The sequence below is a fragment of the Agelaius tricolor genome, unplaced genomic scaffold, assembly GCF_023055355.1.
Source record: "Agelaius tricolor isolate 1412-34295 unplaced genomic scaffold, bAgeTri1.0.p SCAF_18, whole genome shotgun sequence".
NCBI classification, from domain to species: domain Eukaryota; kingdom Metazoa; phylum Chordata; class Aves; order Passeriformes; family Icteridae; genus Agelaius; species Agelaius tricolor.
Window position 1 is genome coordinate 14,143,793 of NW_027269278.1, and position 17,993 is coordinate 14,161,785.

Sequence of the window (17,993 nt, forward strand, 5' to 3'; positions counted from 1 at the left end):
ATGAGGTGGAATTCATTTTGCATTAGAGAACTAACTGAACTAAATTAGAGAGTGGCTTTCACCAAAATTTCATGCAATGGAGAGGAGAAAGGACATTTCAGCCTGTGCTCCCCTTTTCCATGTCATCATCTTCCAGGTTTGGATACAGGCAGCAGCTAACCACTGAACCAGGGTCTGCATCTACCAGTTGAAAGAGAAACTGATTGCCAAATGCTGTCTCTTTGTTCTGAAAATAAAAGGCTGTTTTATGCAAGATTCTTTGGGTGATTATAGGGACAGATAAGATTTTTCTTGGAACTTGAGGAACATGAATATTTGAATGCAGTCCCAAATGCTGCTAGGAGCCAAAATATGGAGAGCTGACAGATTTAAGTGACTCTTTCTGAAAGATTTATAGAGAGCTTAACAAGACACTAATAATGTACAAATTCAATAACCAGAGGAAAATTTAAAAAGTGAATGTATATGTAAGTTGTTTGCATTATCCAAAAGTTGAGTAAACAAGACTGTATTTTTCAGTGATTTAGGAATCACTGCCTTACTCCAACAAACAGGAAATTCTTTAGAAATCCAGCAGAAAAAAGATACATTGAAAATTAGATACTATGCAGGCAAAGAAATGCTTTTTGATGATACAGCAAAGAGGAGGTCAGTTCATCCAGTGTAAATGAGAAACTGCTGCAAGATTCCTCTGAAAGGCTGGTGCACCCACAGGCTGAGCTTGTTTCTTCAGTGTTGGCTGCATTTGCTCTTCATGACCTGTGTTAAGTAAAATGTGATTTCACTGGAAAAGGCTGGCAGGTAATGAGAGGGTGACAGGGGCCCTGCAGGAGATGAAACAGGGTAAATGCAGTGGGTAAGTTTGTGGTGTTGTGCAGTGCAGGTCTGTGTGGGGTGCCACGAGGTCACTTTTCCAGACCTCACTGGAGTGCGGCACTGATGGAGCTCCTGGTGCCTCAGCAGCTGCTGCAGCCTGGGGTGTCTGGGGGGCTCTGGGCAGGGCCAGGTGTGTGACCCATTGGGCTGGCAGGGGCACTGGGCTGCAGCATCCAGGGCCAGCTGCCCAAGCCCTTGGGATGTGTCCAGGTTCACCCTGGAGAGCCCCGTGTGGCCATGGGGAGCGTGTGCCCCTGCGAGAGCCACCTCTCCATTCCACACCTCTGCAGAGCTTCCCTGTCCATTCCAGCTGGAAGGGTCCGTCCAGAAGTCCAGAAGTCCTCTTGATCCATGAATTATGGTGTGGGAAAAAAAAATCTCTTGGCAGTGTCCTCTTTCGTGTCACAGTAAACAAAATCATTCAGAGGTGGCAAAGTTCTGTTTAAGGGGGCCTTGGGTTCTCTTTGGGACTTGAACCTGTTCAAAAATTGAAAAGGCAAAGGCTCCTAATTAAAGAATTAAATCCTGCTATAAATTAACACAATTAATGTGTTTCATTTCAGCTACCTGCACATCATTCAGGGAGCTGTCTTGAAAGAGACAAATTAATTACTAATAAGAATTCTATACCCTGCTATTTTCTCTATTTACTGATGTTACTTTCCAACGCTTTTCCAGAAATACTCAGTCTGATATTTAACAAGTGAAGCTATTATTATCTTAAATTACATAAGATTTTCTTCCCTCGTGGTTGTGATAGAGGAGGATGAAAGTAAAAAAAAAAAAAAAAAAACCTTTAGCAGGACTTTAACAAATTCACTGCAGAATTTCATAGTGGATATGGAAGAGTTGAACAAGCTGAGACAAAAAATATTGAGATCAGAGAAATGCTGAATGAGGGCGGCTTTGAGTCAGAGATTATATTTTTGGCTTTGCATAGCCTCACTGTAAATTTCAATATTTCTATGAAATATTTGCCCTAGACACATCAATAAGCTTTGAAAGTGCAGGTTGTTAATGAGTTGCAGCTGAATCCCAATTTTCTTTCTGTTTTTTTTTTTTGAGTAGTAGAAATACTCCCTGTGTCTATATAATTAGTGTTTTCATGTTTGTTTTCCTTCGGTGGAGTCTGCCTTTTGAGATACTCCTTTGGTTCTTTCATCATTTCACAAAAATTAAAATTCTGCCCAAAATAACTCAAACTGTCCTTAAGTTATATGCAAAGGATTCTCAGCTCCAAAACAGGTCTTTTCAAGCTTATTCTTAAAAAAAGTCTTTCAAGTTACAAAGGCTTCCACTGCCATTTATAAGAACAGTGGGTTTTTTGTTTTTGTTTTTATATTTTATTTTGAAAAGGATGCTGTTGACCATGAGGAAATACTTAAATAATCTTTTCATTGAATAGAAATACCCTGTATTTAAGCAATGTCTTTCATTTTTAAGAAATCCTAGGACTTCTGACAAAGACATTTTGACCCACAGCATTTGCTGCTTGCATTTGATACCAAATGTTGGGAATAAACATTATGACATAATCTCTAAGCATTAGATGAATAAACATGGTTTTCTCAAGAATGTCTCCTACAGCCTACAGCAACTTAGAGCACTAATTAAAGTGAGAAATTTTTGTCAATCATTTCATAATTTAGAAATTGTTTGGTAAAGCAGAAAGCATCCCAAAGGAATGCATTCTGGTGAGCTGGTCCCATTCCCCATGTTAGATATTTATTCCCCATTTTTTATATGTTTTGAGGATTTCCTAGAGATATGCAGTGTATTGCACTGGTTGCCTAGATTGCTTATGCCTTTAAGACCTCACCAATAACTAAAAGGAAAAAATCAGATTTTTTTAAATAAACCTTGAGTGAGAAAAGAGCAGTGATATGTAGCCATAGCCATAGCCATGACCTGTACATTTTTAACAGTGTCGACAAAGACAGTCTGGAAAGAACCAATTAGAATAATTAACATTTGCACTAGTACTTCTGCCTTGGTAACAAGTCACTGACCACATTTAGCACAGTTACTCTAATTAATTGTCCCATTCACAAAAGATATTTATAGGTGCATTTTTTTACCCAAGCAAGTAAGGACTTCACAAGGTATCCGACAGCTGGCATTGAGTAATACATTCAAAAGCATATCCCCTGTAATCCATCTCAATTCCTTGTTTATTACCTTTGCAGCTTTCTAGCACTTTTGTCAATAAGATATTGCTTCCAGCAGTTCAACTTTATTCTTACATTAATATCCCAAATTTATCATGGGGTTCTAAATTTCCTCTGGTCACCAAAATGTCCCATTGAGCCATTTAAGCTCCTGGAAACTCCGTTCTTTATTGGCAGCCCGGGAAAAATATTTTTTGCCCTCTATCCCTGAGTGTTTTGAGATTAAATTCACTAACATTGTCAAGTTAGGTCAGCGAGGAAAGCCAAAACAAGAGAGAAAAATGTTGTTGAGGATTTAGGGGGAATTCAGGGAAGGGGAGGAGGGAACAGAGGTGCAGAGCTCCAACTCCGCTGTCACAGCCGTGTCCTGGGCAGAGCTGCAGATGTGCAGAGAGGGACTGAAGTGCTCACCAAAGGACAGCTAAAAGGAAATACAAGTGTCAGCCTCTGTGCTTTTTGTTCTTTTAACAGATAAAAGTTCCTTCTCCAGCAGTTTTGGTCCCTCACCAAGTGCAGCGGTTGTTGATGAATGTGTCCTTATTCCCCAGAGGTCCTTTTTCTTGGAAAGGAATATCTTATTCAGTAACAAGCACAGGCTGCCAAAAGAGCCAAAAAGCTGTAAGAAAAGTCTAGGTTACCCTGAGAGCCCTGACTGGAACATGATGGAGAGCTGAGTTGCCTCTTGCTGCCTCTGAGCCAGCCCCAGTCTGCCTGCAGAGAGCTGTGTGCAGGAGCATGGCAGTGACCTCCCAGCCAGCAGCACTGGCTGACCAAAAACATTTCACCAAGTCCATTATTTTAATGTTAATTTAACATTTTTTTACCTTAGCCTGATGCTGTCTCCCATCTCCCTGCCTGCAAGCCTGCCAAGCACTGGGGCTGCCCCGTGGGGCTGGGCTGTAAGGGCTGCATCCTCCTCCCGTGCTGCTTTGGTTATTTTCTTTGCAGAGGTCCCAGGGAGGATAACCAGGGGCTTCTGCCAAAGCTTGCAGACACCCAGTGGGGAATACAGCATGTTGAAATTGCTGGCATCACGTGCTGTGCTCACCCTTGCTCATTCTGCCAGGCTGGAGGGGAGGGAGCATCACTTCTGACTCATGAGGGTGTTGCTGCTAGACTGTGCCCAGCCAGCAGCATTTGGGCTGCAGGAATGTTCAAAGGTTCTTTGTGATAAAGGAAATCCAGATCTGAGACTCTTAACATTTATTTCGAAAGATTTTGTGATTTAAATAATCTTGGTTCTGCTGGAAAGGATTTTTAAAGCTGAGGTGAGGTTTCACGCAGTGGGTAAATTAATAATTATGCAGGTTGTGAGTCACTGCATTTGTTTCTGCTGGTGTCATGTTTCAAAAAGGAGCAGAATAAGGAGGAAATGCTAATATCCCCAAAGAAGACATATTTTGCAAGAAAGGGGCACACAGAACTGTGCTCTCTAAAGGCCAAAGCACAGTGAGAGCAATCACTTCCCTGTGGCTTTAAAACACTCTGTTTAAAAAAAGTATTTTAAAAAGCTGCTGTCTCTTGCTCTGTTGCCACTTGCTGATGCCAGCTGTATATTTTTGCATGTGATTTTTGGCTATTTCAGGTAACCACCTGACTTTCATACACATAATATTGTACTCCTGAATTCCAACAGAATCTCCTGGCATCTGGTAAAAATCCCCCATGACTCAGTAAGCACCCACTCAATAAATAATTTGAAATGAAAAGCATCCCACCCATGAGTTCTGGATTAAAAAAGAAAAAAAAACCTTTATTGCCTTTATTTTCCTCAGAAAGTAAACAGTGAGGAAATTATCTCACTGTTGCTTTGCAAATGTATAATTTACCATGATGATAATTTGGGTATAGCATCAGGAAGTGCTGTCTTGCTGGAGGATTCTGGATTTGGGTTGATGGCCAGCAAGTTCCTAGTTCCTTTGCTGTTTAATCAACATTGATTTTAGTCTAGTTAACACTTCTGCATGTGCATTAGAAAGCTGTGAAGAAGACAAGGGGCTTTAAGCATAATGCACCTTCTGGCAAGGAGGCAGAGGGATGCAAACTGCAGGGAGATGAGGCAGGAGCTGGAGTCTGAGTTAGTGGCATTTGAAAGTTGCCAGAATTAACCTGTTGTTTCTCATGAGCAGGGTATTGATGGTTTCTCTGCTGCAGCACTGTCACACAACAGGCTGTGAGAGACAAACCATGGCTGTGCTTCCCTTGCCAGTTTTCTCATTGGTGGATACCTGACTTCGTGCCTCAGTTTCCCCTTTGAGGGGAACCTGGTCTAGGAGGGTTGAAATGAGAGGATCTTTAGGATCCCTTCCAACCCAAACCATTATTTATTTCATCAGTGATTTCCTCCTGCTGCTCCATGGCCAGGTAGCAGGAGGCTGTAAATTGATGGAGCAATTTGAAATCAATACCTGCACTCCACGGATCAGATCTCATTCTTTGCCCTCCATTCCTGGTGGTGAGGGGCCCTAAACATACTCATATATTTTCCTCTATGAATAATTATTTACTGGCAATTGTTCAAAAAGCAGTGGAAGCAATATCCTTATTTCAGCCTCTCTGGGAGCAGCACTTTCAGTTCCCTCATTTCTTTGCCATCCCCAGAGCCTCTCTTGCTAAAAAAAATGTCATAGACACCCTGCAGATAACTCTGGAAGACGGTTTAAATTATTTTTCTGTATATTCTGATAGTGAAAGAGCAAACTAATATATTTTCTGTGACAAATAATAGCTATAAAAATTCATTGGTGGTTCTTTGGCCATGAGGGCAGTTTCTTAACCATGGGACTATGGACTCCTCTTAAAAAAAAGAGAATTTGATTTTAAAGGAAATTTCCTTTACCTGTGTAAATAAATTGAATGTGCTCTATCTCCTATCTCTTATTGAAAGTAGGAGACTAGATTAAAAAAAAATCATTAAGATAATCCCTGGAGTCACTCTATGTGGATATAGTTGGAATCACATTTTTAAAATACACTTTATTTCATGATATCTGCTTATTGACTGGCAACCTGTTAGTTTTCTTTTTAAATCCTGTTGCACTTTGAATGCACTTTGCACTGAGCTCCAGGTTTATTGCACAAATCTGAAGGCACCCAGAAAAGACTCCTAAGTCACCTTAGAGGGTGACTTCACCCACAGCAGGGGTAAGAAGCACTTCCAGGGAGTGATTTGGGCTCTAGATGGGCCCTTTTGCCATTTCCTCTGCCCTGACTGCAGAGGTAGCACAGGTTGATGATGTGCAGGCTCATCAGTTAAATTCCTGACACTGGCTGACTGGGTGGGTCAGAATTTATTAATTAAGGTGCACTGAAAATATTCCTCCCTGCCCACCCTGCTTTCTCCTGGCTTCTGGAAACAGAGGAGGTAATAGTGGAGTGAATGAAACAACTGAAAATACACATTCACATCACGACTGCCCCGTTTGGAGGCTGGGGCTGCCTTTGCTGGGAGTTTCTCACACAGGGGTGGGGTTGGGAAGGTCAGTGCAGCTCCAGTCCCTGGCCCCAGAGCCTGTAAATCCATCTGCTGGCATGGGACCATCACATGTGCCCTGGGGATGGGACCTGGGACAGTGGTCACAGCCCTGCTGGGTCTCCTCACCTGTGCTTTGAGCTCTCTTGGGTGCTGCTGTGAGTTTTGGATGGGATTAAACCACAGCATTTTTGCATGGGCCTCATTTCTTTGCCCAGACCTGGTGCTATGCTCTGATTAATGCCCCCGAGTTGTTTTGGCATGTTCACATCAGACAAAAATGACCCAATAATTGTCCCCATTTCTGAGAGCTCTCCTTCAGACACACCACAGCAGAGCTGCTGCTGCTTTCCCTCTCACACTGTCAGCTTGGGAGGGGGAACTGCTAAATGCTGTATTAGTCAGAAAAACCTTACTTCAGAGTGTAAGGACAGAACACAATAGGGATCCACTAAGAGAAAGGAAAAAAAAAAAAAAAAGAAAATTTCCTTCTTCTCTCTGGAAACTTCTTCCAGCACTATAAAGATGATGAATCCAATCAGCCTTGGTGTAACTTGGAGCAGCAATGCCACAGAGGACTTTGTGTCCAAGATCTTTATAGTCTGAAAAAAAAAGAAGTGTTTGTTCTATTCTTCATTTGGTGATTGACAGATTAGCATAGTTAAGGAGCATTAGGCCATAATTTGTAAGAACTCTTTCTGCACCCTCTGCATCAGTGGGTTTCTGTGCTGATTTTATTATTAAATCACTGCATTAGAAGAACTCCTTGTTCCTACGAGTATAAAAATCTTTTTCTCCCACTTCTGAGTGAGCACAAATTTGTGCAGGATGGGACTTTTCCCTTTTAGTTAGCATAATTATGGTAATGAGCTGGACTAAAAAAGATGGAGAATTCCAGGGACACATTTGGAATGTATGTTGATGGTAAGATGTGAAACCTTACTGTTTGTCTTGGAGAAAAAAAGCAGAAAAGAGCTCAAGAGAGCGTGGCTCATTTTGTACTGCTGCAGTGCCAAAGTGCTCTGTAACAAGGAGTTGGAGGGGTGAAAGCCAAGTTTCCATCTTTTCCCTGCTGTACCAGTGCAAAGGGAAATTATAACCCTAGAGGGAAATTGTGCATATGATGGTTGAGTTGTAGGAACAGTGCTGGGATTCATAATCATTTCTCCAGAAGGTCTGCTAATCTTTTTCACTGCAAAATGTACTCTCAGATGGGGTGGCTTAATTCATCGAAATCCTGCTTTTGTGGTGCCACACCTGACCATACTTTGAATAAATTCACTTTGCTTTGGAAAGAAATACCTCCTGCCTAGAGTAATTCCAGCACTATGCAGTAAATCCAGAGCTGAGCTTTCTTCAGCTCTGGCTGAAGGATTTGTTTAGAAATTGTTCCAACACTAGTTTGGAATTGTTTCAAGGGGTGAGATTTAGTTGCTTTGCTTGGTTGTAACTTACTTGAAACAGTAATTGGAAAACCACATTTGAGCCTGTTCTTCCTGTTCATTAAGACTTTTCTCCTGAACTTCCACTAAAGCAAATTTATCAAATTTATTTATTTATTTTCCCTTCCACATGAGCTTCATGGGGCTCTCTGAGTATCTTTTGTCATGAGTGGTGTTGGCTCTGGGGAGCACCTGGACAGTGTGGAAGGAGCAGACACAGGAGAAGGGTGCTGTGGGGATGTGCACATGGGAATCCTCCCTAATGCCCTCCCTAATCATGTCAGCCTGATGGGAATGAAGCCAAGGTGTTCTGCATCAAATCTCATTGCTGTGCCTGGGATGTCCCCTCAGTTCTTGTTGTTTTCTGCCTCTGTTTCTGCAGTCATGCAGAGGAGCTCACAAAACCAGGAGTTACCATTGGAAAGGAAGGGCTCTGAGCTTTGCAAGGGCTTTGTTTGGGCTGAGTTTTACATTGACCATCATGGTGTGCAGGCAATTCCCTCTGCTTGCTCAAAATTCCTTCACAAGCTCAAAATCCATTTGGATTTCTTGTAGCTGTCACAAATAACTTCATACCCATGGAAGGAGCTAAAAGTGCCTACACAGCTCACACTCCTTCAACATCAGCTTGCAGAGGTCTTTTTCCAGTGGGTGACTCCCACAGCTGGTCTGTGTTCATTCCAGTCCCTGTCTCCTGTGACTGATGCCTGCAGCACCAGGGATCATTCAGAGCTGTCACCTCACAGGCTGTCAGAGGTTCTGGATGGAGCCTTCTGCAGGGAGCACTGAGTTAGCTGATTGCTGCTCTGGCTACTTCTGCAATGTTGTTGTAGCTGCAGGATTTCAGCTGTGCTTCAGCAGTGTCTCCCTGCTTCCCTGGAGAAGGATAAACTCTGTCCCACAGTGATCCAAGGCTCTCCTTCCTTCACCCCCTGGAGTCTCAGCACAGTTTTCCTGCCCTGTGCCTCTCACCTTTAGAGGCAAATGCTACCAGCAAGGCATCAGACAGGGCCCTCTGAGGTCAGGAAGCAGAGGAAGAGGGAGGGAGGTGATGGCAGTCATGGACAGGGGATCTCACAGTGCAATTCACAGCACAATCCTGGATCTGTGCACAGGGATATGGTTGTGTATGCTGTGTAATGCCACATTGCCTTGGCTTTCTCTGCTCTCCACACAAACTGTCTCAAAGCAAGGCCTTATGCCAGAGGAAGAAGTTTTCACACATTATCTCCTTACCTGTGTTGCACTGGACCAAGCTGTATAACCAGATTTAATTTTATAGGACTGGTGCTGCTGCTGGGTAGCTTCCATAGGAAAATATTGCTGCTGATCCACAGCTGGATACTGGGATCCTTATTAACATGATGAATTAGCTGAAAAAATGAGGAGAAGGAGGGAGGGCAGATGCAATTAGAACAGGTTCGAGGCTGTGAAGAGCTGGCAATGATGTGTTTTGTACCTGGAATCTGGAAACATTTAATACCAAGTCAGAGAGAAAAGGACAGTACAGATATCTTCCCAGGAGGAGAAAAAAAAAGAGGTCACTTGCCTTTGCTGAGGGATTTTTCCTAACTTTGGATGTATTGAGCTGTGTAATAACTTGCACATATCTGGAAGCAATTCAGAGCACAGCAATCAATAATACAAGCAACAATAATCAGGTGTTTCAGCCATCTGACACAAGCAGTCTCCAAAGATAATTCTCTCCCACAGGACATTGCTGAACATAACTTCAGTTTATTCCTAGCAAAAAAAAATAAATGCTTACCTGCTGTGCAGAGACAAACCTTGCCAACCATTCTCCTCCTGAAAACTGGAAAGGGATGGAGGTGCAGGGAAAACCAGTGGGAAACAGCCACTGGAGCTGGTGGTGGCCAGCAGAGCTGGAGCAACCTGTCACCCATCACCAGTGTCCTTAAAATCCTTGGAAAGACCTCAATAAACAGGAAATTTGTTCAGCAATGCCAGGAGAACAGAGGGAAGCACAGAAGAGTTTGAGGCTGCATTTTGTGCTTGTAAAGGACAAGGGATCCTGGCCCAAGGGACACAATGAACGTGTGTCACTGTCACCTTGAGTAGGTTAAGCTGCAGCATGAGCCCAGCCTGGTCTCATGAAGCTGCCCATGAATGAGAGAGCCCTGAAAATTCCCCCTGCCCCTGTGGAAGCAATCCAGATCAGTGCAGCCAGAACCAGTTCCAGGTATTTATTGTGGTTAGAGAAAAGTTTGGGTTGGGAGGGCCCTTGAAAACCATTGTGTTCCTCCCCTGCCATGGGCAGGGACACCTCCCACTGCCCCAGGTGGCTCCAAGCCTTGTCCAACCTGGCCTTGGGCACTTGCAGGAATGGGGCAGCCCCAGCTCCTCTGGGCACCCTGTGACAGGGCCTCAGCACTCTCTCTCTCAGGGAAGAATTTCTTTCTAATATCTCATCTAAACCTGCTCTCAGTTTTAAGCCTTTAGCCCAGCAGTGACATGTCTCTGGTTAGGGTGGTTGTTTTTTTCTTATTCTGTTAGCTGGATCTTCCTGCTACCACCAGCCTTGCAATTAAAAAAAAGTAAAATTAAAGTAACCCAAACTGTTAAAAAGTAAAACAAATATAAACTGGACTTTAGCCATTTGTGTGGCCACATTGCCAAGCAAAGGCAGAGAGGAGCTTTGGTGATCAGACACCATCAATGCTGAGCTCTTCCCCTAACAGTAACACCATCATTCATAATTGGCAGTAAAACTGAGATGCTTCTCAAGCTACTAAAATCCAAAATTCCTTTCTCATTCAGCATCACCAAAATGACATTTATGTTATTCAGGATTGCTATCCCCTTTCAACCCAGAGCAGTCAGCAATAGCACATAAATTTTTACGCCTGTCCAGTACAAGGCACTGCATAAAAAGAGAGAGGGCATAAATGATGTAATTGATGTGAGAGTTTTTGCCATGCCCTCCCAAAAAGCAGAAATATTCACTGCAGGTGGTGAAGGAGGAACTCTGTGCCTCCTGTTTGGAGCTTGCCTCCTGGGAGCTCCCACACACCAGGCTTGTGCCTGCACTACAAAGTCATTCACTCTGCTGAAGAGTCTATTAGTAAAAAGGAGAGAAACAATGATTTTCAGATGGCAAAGTATGAAATAATCACTACTTCTCCTTATTCACAAGCAGAAGAGTGGCAGATAAGGATATATACGAGTCACAGATACAATGTTTAATAAAACATCTTGGTCTTTGTCACTCTAGGCAGTTTTCTGCCACATTTTATAGGTCACAGTCCATGAAATTTCATAGGAACTTTCATATCTATTCTCTGTAGCAGAATATGACATTTATTTGTTATTAAACCATATAATTTAGGGAGGATGAAGACACTTTATCCAAAACAACATGTGAAGTAATCTTTCCAACAATGATTCTGTATTTTGTATCTGTATTTTGGGACCTCTATGTAATCCTGTGAGCTTCTTATTTTTTTTTAAATGGGAAATAATAGAGGAATATAATTTTATAGTGATTGTATGATAAGAGGCCAAGATATTTGTTAAACTCAGGGCACAACCTTTGCTTGTTTTTTCACCTGCTGAGCCAGACTGTCACCACAAAAACCTGTCAGCTTGAATCATGAGACACATGAGCAGTGGGGAGGTAATGGTGGTAAGTCAGTGCCTAGCACTGATCCACTCCCTAACACCTGCAAGGCAAGAGAGGATTTGTGGTGGGCACAGCTTTTATTGCTTCTGGCAGATGCAGGAGGAGGGAAAGGTGAGTGTGGAGTGGAGGTTGAGAAGGATCTAAGATTGAGAAAAAAGCATGGGGAAATGCCTCTTTCTCTCCAATCCAGTGGGTTTGTAAGAGGATTCACCAACTTTGATTAATCAAATGTGTCCTTGATGTTTTGGTTGTAGCACATTGTCCCATAGGCCTGATACCTCTTTTGGGGTGTGTAGAACCTGCTGGCTGTCAGCTAAACTCCCCTTATGTACATTTTTTATATGTAAAAATCTTTTGGACCACACTTGGGAGACCGAGGCTGAAGGAGAGAAAGAGAAACACGCAAGAGAAGAGCGGAGTGGGATTCTGGTCTGTGTCATTACAACAGAACAGCGTTGTGAGTCATGGAAATTGCTGGTTTGCCACAGCTTCAGCGGTGGCTTGAAAAGTCCCTTTTTATCCCTAGGTCCATGTTCTGGAAAAGTATTTCCCCATTCAGCTGAGGAGCCAGCCCTGGAGGGGTCAGCACTGCATGTCCACAGAGCTGGTCCTTCTTGCAGCTGGCTGGGGCACAGAGCAGCTTGCCTGACCTGCAACTTTTCTTATTAAAACCAGAGAACACACTGCTGTGTGAAAGCCCTCAGGGCTTGTAACCTTACTGAGATAATCTATTTTGGGGAAAAAAAAAAATTGTAGAGATTTTTTAGCAGCCCAAACCGTGTGAGGGTCTGTAGATAGCTGTAATCATTCCTGCTCGCTCAAATCGCAAAGCACACTGCTATCAAAATTTAATCTGGGCTTTTTGGTGAATAATCATATTTCACTCATTTTCCTCCATACTGCTGCTTGAGATAAATGAACCCCTTCTGTGCCAGCACCAACCCAGAATTCATAGGCCAATATTTTACACCTAGGGCCAACAAATGTGGGGAGTGGCATTTTATGACCCATCTCAGTAGCATTTCCAGCATCTGTCTCTCAAATTTGCTCACAGCCTTGACTTCAAAATGAGATGACAGCGGTCACTTTATCAACCAACATCACCTTTGTTCATGAGACACCAGGATCTGGCAAGAGCAGCCTTAACTTGGCAGGGAACTACCTGGGAATGGCTCTTCTTGGAACAGGAGATCCTCTGGCAGGTGACCAGTGCTCTGCTGAGCCGGGAGACGTCGCTGATTTTCATCCCTCCGCGTTCAGGCCTTTGGCAGCAGTTCATGGAAATCTGTCTGGGTTAGATCTCCTCTCTCTTGGGGAGACACTGATTCCTCATCTGGGGCTGGAGGTGCTCCTGCAGTGGGAGGAAGTAGACAGGTGGGGGTTTCATTTTTGTGGATTGGAAAGCATGCTAGATGTATATCCAAATACACGTGGTTTTCCTGGATTTTCCTGGTCTCCTCTTGATCTTCTTATGCTTTCTACCCAAGTGTATTCCCCTTTCCTATTAAATTCCCAAAACAGCTGTGAGTTAGGCATGGAGGTGCTCGTTTTACTCTCCAATCCTGGTGATTTCAGTCAGTTCTTTGCTAAAAGGTATTCTTCAAACCTTCTTTTTCTCAGAACAAAACAGTTTACCTCAGTCCTTGCAAACTTTGACAATCACCCTGCATCTTGGAAATAATACCTTAAATTTGATGTGGTTTTGATTATAAATGTACCTGTGCAATTTCCTACTCACACTGTTTCTTACAAACCCTTTCTAAGCACTTATAGCCTAAGTGAAGTTAAATCCCTCATCTTAATAAAAGTTAGAAATTTCATGTGTCAGAGGTGAAATATATTTTGGTACAGTTCTCCTCTGTGTGAGTGTGTCTGTACAGATTTTAATCACACATTCTTTACAGGGATTTGCTATGAATGAGCAGGTATATTATTATATTATAAAGGCAGGCAGTGAATATTACAGTGAATAGTTTCCTGTTAACACAGAGCATCACTGCCTCTCTGTGAGTAGAGAATGACTTGGCTTAAAGGAATGTCTTTCATCTGTGTAAATGGTTTACTGGGGGGCATTGCAGATAGTTCTGAATAGAATTTTTTTTTTCCACAGAAACTGAGCTACAAGGATAACACAAGTAATTGCATTCTCTAGTGCCTCCCAGTGCTATACATGTTATCTTCAATGGGAAAAATCAGCTACTGCAGCCTGGTGAATTTAGTAATTGTAACTAATAGGGTTGTTTCTTTTTGCCTGTCTTTCAGGATGGAATGGGGAACCTGAGGATCACAGAAAAGGGTCTGAAGCTTGAAGGAGATTCAGAATTCTTGAAACCTCTCTACGCCAAAGAAATCCGATCAAGGCCAGTAAGTTTTTGGGAAAGGAATAAGTTTGTTTCTGTAGCCCTTACAGAAAGAAACCGCGGAGGGGCAGGGTGATGTGGCTACTGGAGAAATTGCTTTGGCCATTGGCCTCTCCATACAGGTGCTGTTTGGGGGGGGAGGCTTTGAGGGCTTCACCCAGACCCTGCATCCTCTGGGCAGTTCCAAAGTTGACACCCATGGCTCTGGTTTGTGTAAGCCACAGTTAAAACTCTTCCAGGACCTCTGAAGTTTCACACTGTCTTTGCTTTCTTTTGAGGGAAATCCTAAACCACCCTCAGCTGGAGGAGCTGTTCTTTTTGAGGCAGAGGGATGGCTGGCAGCTCTGAAATCCAGCTCACTTTTAACAGTTACAGCTTTTCTGGATAGCAGAGAGGTGGTGCCTTGGCACAAGGGCCTGATCTCTCGTTCACTAGCACAATGAATATTATGTCCTCAATCCTATTTCATGTGGGTTTCAAAATATGTGTAGTTAAAATTCAATGCTGCTAAGAGTGACTGCTTGACAAAAGTGGCAAGAATGTTAACTACTGGAAATGAGAAAGAACCCAAGTGTGATTGAAATAACATTTTCATAGCAGCACTTTGTTGGCTGTTGGTGACTTTTGGTCTTCCTAATGCAATCCTGTATGTCCTGAGGAGCTTTAAAATAACTGAAACAATTACAGAGTTTCCAGGTTCTGTCAGAAGATATCATCTGTCTTGTTTCCTGATCTAAAGTGTTAATTTGAGTCAGATACCAACCTTCCCTTTTGATAACAATGGCAGATAGCTAATTGAATAAACTTAACATCCTTTTATCTTAGCATTTCACTGCTCTTGTAGAAATTGGAACTTGGAGCATAATGAACAAAACAGCCAATACCATACCCCATTTAATTATTGAAGGTTATAACCTCTGTAAGATGGCTAGGAATTCATTTGAACAAGCATAATCATTCAGGAAGAAAACTTAATAAGAAAACCTTCATATCTATAAATGCTTTCAGCCCTGAATTAAAACAGAACCTGTAAAACCTTCCATGTCATTCACCTTTTAATATAAAATATGTGGGAACCAGGTGCAGCAGTTGGTTTGATAAATAGGCTGACAAATCACTACCTACATTTCTTTTTCTCTAGTTACATTGATGAAAATAACATCTGATTGCTAAGAGAAGTGAGAACTACTTCTTGCTACTGGGGAGTTGACTGTTTTCATATTATCATATTGATCTACATTTTAATACATCAAGGGGTACAAAAGGTGTCCCTTTCCTGGGGCTGTGGGAGTAATTTCCACACACCATTGACAGATTACTGAGTGCCAGGAACAAGAGGTGTAAGGCAGGGCCTGTGTGTGTTCCTTGCTTTATCCCCCACCCAGGATTATTTTTGCTGTTGGCTGGAGGAGGATGTAGAAGCTCTGATCTGCAGGCTGGGGAGCTGGAGCATCCCTGCTGCCCTCAGTAGATGAGTCCTGCAAACTGTGTTAACCACTAAGTTCACCACATGCACATTGTTCCTCTGACTTTTGCAATAAACTGGAATAGCCTGTGCTGGATTTTAGGTTGCTTGTGGTAAACCTGGAATTATTTTTGGGCTGGGGGCAACAGCAGAGATCTTAGTGCATTCAGACAACTTCTGCTTTCCTGCGTCTTGAAAGCAAATGAAAGGATTGCAGTCAACCAAAGTTTATAGTTACAGAATATTTGAAAATATTGTTAAATAATCAACACTCAATCTTTTTAAAGAACAGTAGTATGATCCAGTGTTGTCTTGGAGGGAAGTGTGGTAGCAGTTCCTGAACCTGATGAATGTTGTTAAAATGAAGTGCCAAACTCAGAGCTCAGTAACAGATGAACATCCATACTAATGCTAGAGTGAACTTCTCTGGGTTTTCTGCAGTGCATAATGCAGCTTTAAATATGTGAAGAGTAAGAGAAACAAATATGACAAATAACATAGTAAAGAGCATCCCAGAAATAATCTGACATCTACAATTTTTCATATGCTTAATTAAACAACCTAAGAGTTGTGTACAGTAATAAATAATGGTTTCATATAAACTCCAAAGACTTTTAGATGCTGGTTATTTATAGAAGAATTAATTTTTTTTTTTTAATAAATTCAACAAATTTAACTTCAGTATTGTTCTGTGTAGTGGGTGAAGGAGCATTGCTGCTGCCTGGAAAGGGCAGGGAAAAATCACTTTTCTTGTAAGTGGCTGCAGTTCCATGAGCTCCATGCCCTGGGTTTTCCCACTCTTGTGTCTCCGTGATGCTGCTCCCCCATGTGCTGCAGAGCTGCACACAGAGCTGGGAAACCCCTGCCCAAAACATCTCCAAAATGGGAATTGTGATTATTCTTGAAATCCTGAATTTGTCACTGGTGCCTCCTCTCTGCTGCATCTCTTGAATCCCAGGAAGTTTGTAATTAAAATTACACACAGACCTGCTTTCCTAGGAGCTCTGCCTTCTGTTTTAATGATAATTTTGGATTTCCAGTTAAAAGTAGATTTCTTTTTCAAAAATTGACTTGGCTGGAAGGGAAGATCAAGGGTTAGAGAGGGGGAAAAGCCCTCCAATGTCATCCCCAGAGAGTGCTGGGTGGGCAGCTCTGAGCTTCTGTAGTTCGTGCCCTAAAGAGCCCTGCTGGGTCCTGCTCCCTTCATCACCTTAACAGGCAGAGGAGCTGCACTGAGATGTGCTTCTCATGCCAGCTGAAATTCCAGATTTTAGCAGGAGGATTGGATGGATGTGGTTTGGTCCCAGGCAGAGAAATCACTGATGTGAATTGACTTCTTAAACCTGCTGCCAGCCAGTTTCTCTCTGCATCTGACACCCCCAAGATTTGCTTTCTTTTTCCCTCATCCACTCAAGAGTGGCCCCCCAAATCCCTTCTGGTTTTATGCAGAGAAGAGGATCTCTGTTCCTGCTGTTTTCCATCCTAGTCCTGGCTCAGTAGTACTGGATTTATAGTATGGATTAGGAACCTGTTTTCAGGCATCAGAGCTGTAAAAAAATCTAACCTTGCCATTTTACAAGCCAAAAGTTTATCTGGAGGTTAATGAGTGGGTGGGAGCAGTGTTTGCACCTTTGTAGCCTTCTTTTAAAGAAAGGAGATGGATGTGTTCCCTTTTCCCAGAGTGTTCAGAGCATCCTGAGCTCCCAGCTGAACATATTGCACACTGAGCAGTGTTTTTGCCTTGCATGGAACATGAGCATCTTGCTGCCTTTAATTAAGAAGATAGCTGGACCATGAAGTATTGCCTGTGTAAATAAAAGTGATTTGTACTTAGTCAAGGAGCTACATTAGGAATTCTCACATTTCTTTACTTGCAGATAAATTATGAAGATTATTAAAAATTGGAAGGGTCATCTATAAACCCATCTGTAGCTCAGCTGCACTGTCACTCTCAAAATGTAGCTGTCTTTCTAACTGTTGTAATTTATTGTGGACTATCGTGTGAACCATCTGCTTGCTTATAAATCAGACCAACTTTGACTGAAAGTTGTACCCAGCAGTAGAAATCGTTAATTTTATGTCCTGGAAAGTAGTGGCAACAGTTTAGGGGACTTCAGTCTTCATTGCCTTAATTGGAATAGAAATTTAAAACTGGAAATTTTCCTGCCTGTGTTGAGATGAGCTGCTAGGAAGCAAGTTGCTTGCAATTTAGAGTTAGGCCAGATTTAGCTTGCTTAGTGCAGTTGGGGTGTTCTGAAGCCTGGCACATCCAGGTCTGTAAGGGGCAAGACACAGAAGAAGCTGTGTGCATTTTCCATCCAGATAACAACAGAAATAAAATCCTGTGCTGTGATTACACAGGAAAATCCAGTGAATTACTTCTCTCAGGAGCTGTCTGACAACCAATGAGATGATAATCTCAGTTTCAGGAAGCAGAGAAAAACATTGCCATGATAGGATTAGGATGGGTTTGCCCTTTCAGTGTTTGTTCCAAGTGCATAGATAGGAGAGAAAAATAAACTCAGTTTGCAAATGTTTACACCTGGGCTTTATTTTTCTTACACTGAACA

General features: G+C 42.5%; 1 protein-coding gene across 7 annotated transcripts in view; it reads left to right on the forward strand.

The window, feature by feature from the left end:
- Positions 1–17,993, forward strand: part of SGCD (sarcoglycan delta) — a 307,039-nt gene that overhangs the window by 217,822 nt on the left and 71,224 nt on the right. For all 7 annotated transcript variants that reach the window (XM_071443434.1, XM_071443431.1, XM_071443435.1 and 4 more), the window contains one exon: positions 13,861–13,962. In XM_071443434.1, coding sequence (XP_071299535.1) covers positions 13,861–13,962 — 102 coding nt within the window. The remainder of the gene's footprint in view (positions 1–13,860; positions 13,963–17,993) is intronic.